Here is a 13004-nt window from a genome sequence, read left to right as displayed (position 1 = left end):
TTTTTTTTTGTTTTTTTTTTTTTTGTGACCAGTCAACGTTTCCTTTAAGTTTCCTCAAAAACTTCACATTAATATGTTTATTTCGTTATTTATTTTTTATATTATTTATATATCATACAGTTTTATATATATATCATTTTACATTTTAGGCTTATTTTAATTATAATAATTATTTATTTAACTATTATTTATTTGCACCATTATATTATTTTAGATTTCCTACATGTACGTACCCTTTTTGCCAGAGTGACATTGACAGAGTGAAAAGTGACAATTTGCCTAATCACAAATTACAATGATTTCCCCTATAATATATGGGATATACCAATATATACATACTACGTAGGTATTTTCAAAGACAACACTACCTTTCCGTGACATGCAAATAACAGTTCAGATAGGGATAAATCCTTTTATAAGACAGTGAAAAACAATAATAAGAATTCTGGATATTTCGATCACATTCACAGCGACCGTCACCAGCAGATATACAGGAATATAAGCAGAATATTCGTATATACGGAATTTTATCTTTGTTTTTCACTGTCTATTAAATTAAGTTATCTCTATTTGATCTGTTATTGTACGTCCCGGACTATAAAGAAACTTTAAACTTTAAAGTTGAAATAGACAATATTTTTTACCTCTGCTTTTTGCATTGGAGAAACTCGGCAACAAATAACAGCTTTACTTGATCGGCATAAAGACAGAAAATCTTTCCGGATTTCACAAGTCAAAGCAAAAGTCAGCGTTTTCCCATCAACAATAAGAGCGACGTCATTCTCTTTACCAACGGATTCACCTATCTCCGTTAGATGTCGGATGATTGTTTCTCTAGTACCCTGAAAAACAAAACCATTTAAATTATGTACGCCATTTTCAAAAAAGTTATCTCCAGATCGTATACAACTATTTATTTTATTTCACAGAAGGGAATAGTCAAAACCCGAGTATAAACTTTCTCGTATATCTTAAGCCAATAAACAAATCACTTATTACACATCTAATTATTTGCAATTATACAAACATAATTTTATAGTAATATTAAATTATAACAATAAAATATAGCTCAGTCCCACAAATTCCTTGAAACACTAAGAGTAGAAAACGAATCCAATTAGTCAAGGTTATCTTTCAACTATGTCCATAAAATAACAAAAATAACAAGAGCTAAGAGCTCATATGGCACTTGCGACGAGGCCAGAAGAGCTAAGAGCCAAGAGCTCATATGGTATGAGCTCTAACAAAATTCTAAGAATCAATAGATTGATTTAAAAGGAAAATCAGAGGCTTAATGCCGGTCGGGATTTAAAAGAAGCGCTCTGAGTCACGATGTCCTTCTAAACATCAAAATTCATGAAGATCTGATCACCCACTCGTAAGTTAAAAATACCTCATTTTTTCTAATTTTTCCTCTCCCTTTAGCCCCCCCCCCACATGGTCGAATCTGGAAAAACGACTTTATTAAGTCAAATTTGCGCAGCTCCCTGACAGGCCTACCAATTTTCATCGTCCTAGCACGTCCAGAAGCACCAAACTCGCCAAAGCACTGAGCCCCTCCCCCCAACTCTCCCAAAAAGATCAAATCCAGTACGGTTACGTCAATCACGTATCTACGACATTTGCTTATTCTATCCACCAAGCTTCATCCCGATTTCTCCCCTCTAAGCGTTTTCTAAGATTTCCGATTTCCCCCTCCAACTCCCCCCAATGCTAACAGATCTGGTCAGGATTTGAAATTAGAGCTCTGAGACGTGAATTTCTTCTAAATATCAAATTTCATTAAGATCCGGTCACCCGTTCTTAAGTTAAAAATACCTCAATTTTTCAAATTTTTCCAAATTAGCACCCCCCAGCTTCTCCAAAGAGAACAGATCCGTTCCAATTATGTCAATCACGTATCTATAATTTGTGCTTATTCTTCCCATCAAGTTTCATCTGATCTCTCCACTCAAAGGCTTTTCCAAGATTTCTGTTTCCCTCCTCTAACCCCCTATGCCCCCGGATCCCATTCGAATCAAAAATGGAGCATCTGACACATAAGATCCTTCTATATATCAAGTTTCATTAAGATCCGATCACCTATTCGTAAGATAAAAATACCCCAATTTTCACGTTTTCCCAGAATTCCGGTTTCCCCCTCCAGCTCCCCCCAGTGTCACAGGATCTGGTGGGAATTTAATAGAAGAGCTTTAAAGCACAAGATGCTTCTAAATATCAAATTTCATAAAGATCTGATCGCCCGTTCGTAAGTTACAAATACTTCATTTTTCCGGATTACCCCCCCCCCCCAAACTCTACCAAAGAGAGCGGATCCAGTTCAGTTATGTCAGTCACGTATCTTCGATTTGTTTTTATTCTTCCATCCAGTTTCATCCTGATCTCTCCGCTTTAAGTATTTTCTAAGATTTCCGGTCCCCCCCCCCAATGACGCTGGATCCGGATGAAATTTAAAATAAGAAATCTGAGTCACGAGGTCCTTCTAAATATGAAGTTTCATGAAGATAAGATCACTCCTTCGTAAGTTAAAAATATGTAATTTTTTCTAATTTTTTAGAATTAACCCTCCCTCCCAATTCCTCCAAAGAGAGCGGATCCGTTCCAATTATGTCAATCACGTATCTAAGGCTTTTGCTTATTTTTCCCACCAAGTTTCACCCCGATCCCTCCACTCTAAGCGTTTTCCATGATTTTAGTTTCCTCCCCTAAACTCCGGGATTTAAAATAAGAGCTTTGAGACACGATATCCTTCTAAATATCAAATTTCATTGAGATCTGATCAACCGTTCATAGGTTAAAAATACCTATTTTTTTCTAATTTTTCAGAATTAAATCCTCCCCCCCCCAACTACCCCAAAGAGAGCGGATCCATTCCGGTTATTTCAATCACGTATCTAGGACTTGTGCTTATTTTTCCCACCAAGTTTCATCCCGATCCCTCCACTCTAAGTGTTTTCCAAGATTTTAGGTTTATCTCTCCCAACTCCCCCTCCCCCATGTCACCAGATCCGGTCGAGGTTTAAAATAAGAGCTCTGAGACATGACATCCTTCCAAAGATCAAATTTTATCAACCGTTCAGATCTGATCTGATCAACCGTTCGCAAGTAAAAAATACTTCATTTTTTCTATTTTTTCCGAATTAACCGGCCCCTCCACGTACAGCCCTAGTATCCTTACTTCAACGAAGTTCAACCAGGAATCTTTTTGCCAGTCCTGGTTGAACTTCGTTGAAGTGAGGATGCTAGGGCTGTTTTGAAAAAGTTTTTAACATTATTTGTTTTAATTTTCGCCTTTTAATGTAAGTTTATTTATATAAACATAGTTTTTTTCTCTCTCTTTCTCGTATTGTGCTGAAGACGGCCCTTGGACATAGGGCCGAAATATTCACAGAATTGATTTCCACTGTCTTGAAAAGATTTGCCCTATTGTTTCAACTTTGTATTTGTTTGTTATGGAAAGGCAGTGTGGTCTTCGTCGCTATTTTCTCAAGATATAATTCTGGCTACGTTGTCAAAAAGCATTATTGCTACCCAATACCCGGTCAGGTTGTCACTGTTGCTCTTAATGTTGAAGTGGTTGAAATATGACATGGGACAAGAAAATGCACAATATAAGTAGGAGACAAACTTCAAAATCCAGACAGAAAAATATTTTTGGTAGCAAAATTAAATTAATTTAAATGGTTCTCAGGATTACTGTGCGTAAGGTTTGATTTAGCGCTCGTGATTACTTAACAAAAGATATTTACTGAAACCAAAAAAGGCACAGAACAGTCTAAATTTCACGTTTTTATTGCGAAATTGTCTAAAATTTTTACACGAGAAAAACCAGACTCTTAAAAAAAGATATTTGCGTAACCGGATTTGTTCAGCGGCATAATAGAATAAGCAACATACGATAGAACGCACATAAGATAACATACAACTAGATTTTAAGTTATAATAAACCATAATCCGGTTATACATCCATAATAAACCATAATCCGGATAAAAATATCCATAGTCTCATATTTTCCTGCTTTAAAAATTGTCTGTAATGTTAAGCGCAAAAGCCACTAAACATTGCAGAAAAATTACATTTCTTTTACCATAAACATCTGCTAACACTTAAAAAAAAATCAGGGTTTCTTACAGCTGGGTTTTTGAACACTTTTCGACCTTTAACGTTAGACCCTAGTGGTCGAATATTTATTGCGCAACCATCATTTTACTTGTCCACCTTTAAGTATTGATCGTAAAATCTCAAAGATTATTATCGAGATCTTAAGAGGCTCTGATTTACCTGGGAATCCTACCAGTAGCAACGTAGCCATGATTGTATTTTGGGAAGAACATAGTACATTTTTAACGCATTTAGTCTAATAGTGAATTCTTGCACAGTTTTCGATTTACCAAGGAAAATGCAATTATTTTCAAAATTTTGTTTGCATCGACGGGAGGGAAGAGAGAATTACAGAAGTATATTTAAAAAGTATAAGCACAAAACAAGTATAATAAGTATAACTATAAAGAGTAAAAATATAAGAAGTATAAGTATATTTTACCAATAATAATTAGGAATTCGTTTCATTGGCGTTAAATAACGTTTTTTGTGGGGGGAGGGGGCAAATGTATAACCAAAGCCTAGGGGGAAGGGTTATTCTTACAATGGAAAATACAAAATACAAAAAAGACGTTTTTCAATGAAAGTATAAAAAAAATATTTTTCAAATTAGGGGAGTCCTGGGGGAGTAATGGCTGCCAGTAGCATACCCCTCCTTTAGATAAAACATACACATAAAATATTTTCCGAATATGCAATTTTATACTTCGAATCAAAATTACTAACAACGGTGATTAAAATTTTTTTTTCATATTTGATACATTTCCCCAAAAATTTCCTTGAAGGGTTGTATAAGAAAAAAAAACAACAATTTAACTGAAATTTAAATTAGATAGAAAAATTAAGTAGTAAAACAAGTAAGGAAAAAGCAAGTAGAAAAAAGTAAGTAGAAAAAACTAAGTAAAAAACATGAAAAAAAAATTAAGCTTACATCTAAGGTATCTTCGTTGAGTATAAGTAGAGGCATTCCTTGAGTCAAAAGTCTACATGAATAGCCTATGTTGATGGCAGTTTCTTGTTTGTCCCCAGTTAAAACCCACACATGGATATCAGCCAACAGCAATGATGCTATCGTTTCAGGTACCTAAAATGAAATTTACATATATGTCTGTAATATTAGCAAAAAAAAATACTTTTTGAAAAAATGAAAAATTTTCTACAGCACGAGAGTAAAGAAAGAGCTCCATGCAAACTTTAAACACATATGTCTAAAAAGTACCAAAAGGCCAACCAAGGTTTGACGTTATCATCACTGGTCATGTATTAGGATGTAGGAGATCCTCCAGAACGGTCAGGTCGGTGTTGACCATGGCACTAAGTCCGTGTTAAGTCGGTGTTAACCATGACGCTGATTCAGTTTTAACTCGGTGTTAAGCAAGGCGTTAAGTTGGTGTTTCAGTTGTTGGGTCATTTTTGTCAGAAATAAACAGTAGGCATATCGCCCATTGCCGCAGCGGGGATCAATCCCTAGGTCCATAAGTAAAGCATCAATCTAAATGGTTTTGGCAATTTGTTACCATTAATTACTAATTAACACCAAAGGTCACAGTTTCTTTACTCACATAAACAATATTGAAGCTAATAAAATGAGGAAGATGTTTCATGACAGTGAATTGCAGTTTCATGACAGTTTCATGAATGAATTGCAGTGAATAAAATGAGGAAGATGTTTCATGACAGTGAATTGCAGTTTCATGAATGAATTGCAGTGAATAAATGAGGAAGATGTTTCATGACAGTGAATTGCAGTTTCATGACAGTTTCATGAATGGATTGTAGTGAATAAAATGAGGAAGATGTTTCATGACAGTGAATTGCAGTTTCATGACAGTTTCATGAATGAATTGCAGTGAATAAAATGAGGAAGATGTTTCATGACAGTGAATTGCACTTTCATGACAGTTTCATGAATGCATTGCAGTGAATAAAATGAGGAAGATGTTTCATGACAGTGAATTGCAGTTTCATGACAGTTTCATGAATGAATTACAGTGAATAAAATGAGGAAGATGTTTCATGACAGTGAATTGCAGTTACATGACAGTTTCATGAATGAATTGCACTGAATAAAATGAGGAAGATGTTTCATGACAGTGAATTGCAGTTTCATGACAGTTCCATGACAGTTTCATGAATGAATTGCAGTGAATAAAATGAGGAAGATGTTTCATGACAGTGAATTGCAAACGAAAACTAATTGATCGTTTCGACTCTATAACTTCAGCAAAAAAGAAGGAATCATCAATAAATTCAACCTACGATACAAACAATGAAACCAATAATAAAACAAAAAGCCTTAACTTCATTTACCGGAACAGGTTCAGCCAAGATTATAAAAGATTGTGTAAAATGCAATAAGTGAGTATTCTCCCAAGTCTCTATTTAAAGAAGTCAAGCCAATTTCTATTTAAAGAAACCAGGTAATTTGTTTCTGGTAATTATTTATTGTTGTTAATGATTACCATTACTGGTAATTTTAAGATCAGGTCCTGCTTATTTTCCGTGCTTCAGTGATTTATAAAATAGGCAACATTCTCCAGACTAGCGGATCACTTAGAAACGTATTGCCTAGCAATTCGAAAGTAAGGAAGATTAAATATCGTTTTGAACATTATTTAGCATATACTTCAACTATGTTTAACAGCTTGATGGTTAAACATTCATTATTAAGTAGGATTTCACGTATCTAATAAATCTTATGTTTCTTAGAAATTCTTCTTAATGATGCTTCCAGAATTAACATTCCCTATAGAATATAATCTTCATCCACATTTAAACCAAAGGAATTTTACACTGGTGAAACATGAAATCGAAAAACATCATGGTGTGCACTTAGAAACAGAAGGTCCGAGACATGGGCACTCACAAGGGGGGCTCCAGCCCCTTGGCTGAATGACGCAGCCTTATATTTGTATTAATTCAAACAAAATCCAAAAAACAATTTTTTCAAAAGCAATTTAAATAGCTTCATTAAGCCAAAAAATGGCAGAAATAAAGTCAAATAATCTTCAAAGCATGAAACTACCACAAATCAATATCAGTAAATAAATGAAACTCAAAACGAGCAAAAATTAACATTAGTAGGGCTGACAGTCAGAACATAATTTAGGCTTTACTAAAAGAAAAACGAAAGTGGATGAAATCGAAAAATATCCTGGATTGCACTTAGAAATAGGTTATGATACGACCAATGTATTTTAATTTGCAAAATAAAAAATTACGAATTTCAAGTGACCCTTTTTAAATTACAATTTAGGTTTTTATGTATAAGATCAAATACCAAATGAGTACTGGTATCAACGAAAAAGAGCCAACTGGTACAAAGATTATGATATGACCGATGCATTCTAATTTATGCAATAAAAAAAAAATATGGTTTTTAACTTTAAGACTTTTTTTCCGTTTAACTTTTTTCTTAATGCAAGATATGAGCAATGGGTGAAAGTTTTGCGACTTGTGCAAAGTTTTGGGGGAAATGCGCAAATCGTTTTTTTCGCATATTTTATGTGAAAATCTTTATCAAAACTTTTGTACTTTATACACTGTAAGAAAAAGAAAAAAGAAAAGTTTGAAATGTTTTAAAATCGACGCTGGTTTTTCTTCAAAAGAGGCATAATGGTAAATATTTATTTAGAGAAATTACTTTCTTTTGTATCAGCCTCTAAAATTCATTTTATTTTTAATTGTTTTCAGAAATAATCTATTTCATTCTATTTCTATGAATGAGAAGGCTAGAAATAGACTAATAAACCTTCGCTTTACTACTGAGCCTAAGTAATTTACTTATTTTTAGAAAGTCTCCCACACAAAATTGGAAATAGAAAGTCAGCTCGAGACATAACAGCTAACTTTTACTCAAACAAATATAAAAGTATTATGGAATATGTCCATCTTCCAAAATTTTTCGTCTTATACTTAAATCGTCAGCCTTAAAGTTTTACCATTTTACAATGAATATAACAGGAATCACCCATTTTTTTCCAGTATTTGTCATTGATTATATTTCAACTTCAGCTACTAACTACTATTCTCTGATCACTTGTCAATGCTTTATTCACCTATACCGATCACTTCAGGTAGTCACTGATTATATTTTTACTTCAGGCATACATTCTTATTCTCATGTGCCCCAATAGGCTTGAAAGGTTAAAGACCTATACTTCACAACAAGACGATATACGCCAAAAAAATAATCTTTAGTTTGTCTCTTTGTAAGGTGATTTTTGGATTAGTCTAATCTACGATCCAAACGTAATTTCGGTCAGGTAGGTGCGCATCATTTTTTTGGTGGGGGGGGGGTAATAAAAAGAAACAAATTTTACTAGACAAATGCTAATGGGAAGGGCTAAGGAACTTGGGAAAGCTTAGGATTTCAGCGGGGTATATATATTAGGTATTATGTTGGACCTTCCTGTCCAACATAATACCAAATTAGGAGTCAAACCTTATCTTGTAGCTTATCCTCAATTGCCGAGGCTCCAAGCAGAACTAGGTTCCTTTCAATTAAGTTAGCTGCTTCTGCGATCTTTTCCTCTCTGAACTGCAAAGCCGTTGATGCTTTATGATAAGTTGCTTTCCAATCCTTAAAAAAAGTCTACATCAAGCTTATAGTCCGATACACATATAAAGTCAAACAATGGAGCGGTTTAATCAAGAAGTATTAATGAAAATTCGGTCGTAGTATCTGGTTCACACACACACATAAAAAAAATAAATACACGCTACAGTAAGTAAGTAAGTAAATTTTATTGCCCTGAAAGCCCTAGGGCCATGGCGATAAAAAACAAAAAAGAAAATTCACTTTTAAATAATTGACATTGCATAAACATAATATAAGATAAACATTGCATATCATAGACAAAGAAAACACAACTCATAGAAATCTACTTCTGTGCTCCATTGTCCCTCATATATTTACCAGTCATCTATCATCGAACTACATACTCAACTCAAACAGTTCTACGTACTCATACAACACAAGTATTCTCACTCTCATCCATACTTTCACTTATCCGGCAAAAGTAAGGACCATCTTGCCCTCTCTTCCTCCCTAAATACTTCCTTCTTACCCTAAGTGGTAAATTATTCCTCTGAATTTAATTATATACTTCAATTCCTCTGCATAAATAATATATTTCTGTATAACTGATTTTCCAGCATTTTCACTAAAGACAGAGGCAGAACGAGCGTTGAGCATGATGGTCACCATTCTTGATGTGGGAGGGGCTCAGATTGTTTCTTACTGCTGAGGGGCTCAGATAGATTTACTCCTAACTTTTCAAAATAAGTATGTTGCAAGAATTAATGACATTTAGAAAGAAAAAATGACGGCAAATTATATGATATTTATTTTAATTTCAAAAAATAAAACACAAAAAATAAAGATCGAAGATTGACAATAAGAAAATGAAAGAACTATTCTTTTATTAAAATCACCTTTTTGCTTTTCAAGTAAGAGAGTAGTACTTCAGTATTACTTGTTTGGTCATTATTAGTTTTTAGACTGGAATTTTATTTTTTAGTTTTTATTATTGGGTAGTTTGTTTCATTGTTACCAAAATTGTTTCTATAATTTCTTTAATTTGCTTCGCACTGAAGGCGGCTTATTCAATTTTTTTGTCAAAATGCCTACTTTTTGTCCTATATCATTTCACTGGCAAGGTTGCATCAAGGGTATAAGGGGTTGAACCCCCCACCAGAAATGTTTATCCAACTCGTAAAAACAAAATAGTGTTTTCTGAGAGCATGATTTTTGACCAAAAACGATAGAAAAGTTCGCCAAAGAAAGGTACCAGCGTTGCCTTATGCGCCAACCGGCATGTGAAGACCTGGGTAAGTAATTATAGCAGTTATAGCTTATTGTATATCATATATTTTACCATGCTTATTATTATCCTATAACACAGATGATAAATGGCTTAGATAAAGTAAACTAGTGTAAATTATTTCTGAGACCACATTGGATATAATTGACATGCGACACAAAAACAAAGAACGAAAATTTTTTAAGAGAATGACATAATAAAGTGAGAATAATTTTCAGCCAGTAATCAAATTCAGTAGTTGAAACTTCCCCTCATTAGATCTTGTCTTTTTCGTAATTATTTTTTCGTTTCTTTGTTTTTTGTGATTTATTTTTAGTTGTTTTTTTTCGTACGTAAAATAGCACTTACTTTGAAAAATTCAAGATAATACTGGTTGTATTTTTAACTTTCCTACATCCAGCAGTCGTTTTTTTCAGAATCTAAATAAAATATCCAGGAACATAATATTTTTATGGCACTTGAAATTAACCAAGTGACATATCCCGGTTTTTGCTAGTTTAGGCACTTCCAGATAAGCTAGGACGATGAAATTTGGCAGGCATATCAGGGACCAGACCAGATTAAATTAGAAATAAATAAATTAGAATTAAATTAGAAATTTTAATTCTCGACCGGATCCAGGGTCCTTGGGGGGAGTAGGGGGACCGGAAATCTTGAAAAACGCTTAGAGCGAGAGATCAGGATGAAACTTAGTGGGAAGAATAAGCAGAAGTTCAAGGTACGTGACTGACACAATCGAACCCGATCCACCCTCTTTGAGTTGGGGGGGGGGGAATTTAGAAAAATTGGAAAATGAGGCATTTGTCACTTACGAACGGGAGATCAGATCTTAATTAAATTTGATACTTAGAAGGATCTCGTGCTTAAGAGCTCTTAATTTAATTCACGACCAGATACGGTGACATTGGGGGAGTTGGAGGGGAAACTAGAAATCTTGGAAAATGTGAAAATTGGGGTTCCTTTATCTTATGAATGGGTGATCGGATCTTAAAGAAACTTGATATATAGAAAGATCTTATATCTCAGATGCTAAATTTTCAATTTGAATCTGATCCGAGGACATAGAGGGTTGGAAGGGGAAAACAGAAATCTTGGAAACCGGAAATCTTGGAAAACACTTAAAGTGGAGAGATCAGGATGAAACTTCATGGGAAGAATAAGCACAAGTTCTAGATACGTGATTGACATAATTGGAACGGACCCGCTCTCTTTGGGTAGTTTCGGGGGGGGGGGGGTGTTAATTCGTAAAGATTAGAAAAACTGAGTTGTTTTTAACTTCAGAACGGGAGACCAGATCTTCATGAAATTTGATATTTAGCAGCAACTCATGTCTCAGAGCTCTGATTCTAAATCCCGATCAGATCTGGTGACATCGGGGGGAGTTGGAGGGTGAAACCATAAATTTTGGAAACGCTTAGAGTGGAGAGATCGGGATGAAATTTGGTGGGTATAATAAGCAAATGTCTTAGATACGTCATTGACGTAACCAGACTGTATCCGCTCTCTTTGGGAGAATTAGGGGGTCCAGTACTTTGGTGGATTTGGTGCTTCTAGATGTTCTAGGACGATGAAAATTGGTAGCGTGTCAGGGACCTGCACAAATTGACTTGATAAAGTTGTTTTCTCCCGATTCGACCATCTGGGGGGGGGGGTTGAAAGGAGAGGAAAATTTAGAAAAAATGAGGTATTTTTAACTTACGAGTGGGTGATCGGATCTTAATAATTTTTTATATTTAGAAGGACCTCGTGTCTTAGAGCTCTTATTTTAGATCCCAACCGGCATTAAGCCTCTGATTTTCCTTTTAAATCAATCTATTGATTCTTAGAATTTTGCTAGAGCTCATGCCATATGAGCTCTTGGCTCTTCCCACCTCGTCACAAGTGCCATATGAGCTCTTAGCTCTTGTTTTATTGTTGGGGGGAGAAATTTATTAAAATATTTAAAGTTTAGTTCACTTAACGAAATAAATATACAACCAAACAATTCTGCGTTTAACAATGACCCTACCACCCCCCCCCCCAAGATTGGCCAAAAAAAATTCCCCGGTCTCGAGTAAGCTGAAAAATGTGACTCAAAAAAGACTTTTCGATTTCTTCTTATAAAACACATTTTACATTTCATATCCATTTTTAAATGAATGCCTTTTCTAAGTCAAAATTGAATAAACTGCAATCAACCCCCCTCCCTATCATTCCTCAAAACATATCCGGTCAAAATTTTAAGAGAGTTACTTTGTTCAGCCATGTTGAAGGTCCAGTAATTATGTCTTTGGGGATGTCGACCTCCCTACAGTCATCAGGACAAGGGCTGTAAGTTAGGTAATTCGTTCATTGTTTACACCTAGTATACGTTATTGAGAAAGGTATGTATGTTTTCCATAAAGACGAAGAATATTCAGATGAGACTTTCAGAGAATGTTGAGGGGAGTGTTGAACTAAATCAAAACACGTTATGTGTATAAGGATTGTCAAAAGGGTGCAATTCAGGAATAACTGAGTATATTAATTTGAAATATTCAGGAAATTATAAGGGAGATGATCAAAAAGGCAATATTTGCATGTTATCAATACTACTTCAACTACCACCACTACTACTACCACATTATTCCATTTACAATATTAAGGGAATTGAACTAAATCAAAAGTCGCTGCGTGCATGCACATTGCTAATATACTGTATCTGAAGAATTGATTTGGGCCCCTTGACTTAGACGATCATGGTCATTCCTGTCCAGACGCAAAATGTCTGCAAAATCAAACGGGTTAGATGGTTTGACAGGGTGCAGAATTCGGGAATCATATGGTCTTTTAAATTGCCACCCCTATCTGAGAAGCTCTGATCTAGTTCGCTGCGTTGGTATGATCATCTACTTTGTCTGGCCACTCAAGCACCCATCCAACTCATCTTCGACTTCGATCGAGCTGCAAATGGCTGAAAACGCCCCAAAGTAGACCAAGCACTAAATGGACAGACATCATCCACAGTCGAGTCGCTACCAGAAAAATCGATCCCGACGAAGCTCCAAGTCTTGCCCAGGAATGAACAATCAAGATGACTAATGGCATTGATGTCTGGT

At 35.0% G+C, this 13004-nt stretch overlaps 1 protein-coding gene across 12 annotated transcripts in view; it reads right to left on the bottom strand.

Moving 5' to 3' along the window:
• LOC136035969 (probable phospholipid-transporting ATPase IA) overlaps nt 1-13004 on the bottom strand; it is a 188967-nt gene that overhangs the window by 57611 nt on the left and 118352 nt on the right. For 9 of the 12 annotated variants that reach the window (XR_010619584.1, XR_010619586.1, XR_010619591.1 and 6 more), the window contains exons 10-12: nt 8547-8684; nt 5034-5186; nt 645-842 (exon numbers count right to left, since the gene is read on the bottom strand). Coding sequence is in view for 4 of the 12 variants with exons in the window: in XM_065717865.1 (XP_065573937.1) it covers nt 645-842; nt 5034-5186; nt 8547-8684 (489 nt within the window). In the remaining 8 variants the exon portion in view is untranslated. The remainder of the gene's footprint in view (nt 1-644; nt 843-5033; nt 5187-8546; nt 8685-13004) is intronic. The other 3 variants (XR_010619585.1, XR_010619589.1, XM_065717867.1) reach the window with 1 other exon arrangement.

The sequence above is a fragment of the Artemia franciscana genome, chromosome 15 (genome assembly GCF_032884065.1).
Source record: "Artemia franciscana chromosome 15, ASM3288406v1, whole genome shotgun sequence".
NCBI classification, from domain to species: domain Eukaryota; kingdom Metazoa; phylum Arthropoda; class Branchiopoda; order Anostraca; family Artemiidae; genus Artemia; species Artemia franciscana.
This window is presented reverse-complemented; position numbering and strand designations above follow the sequence as displayed.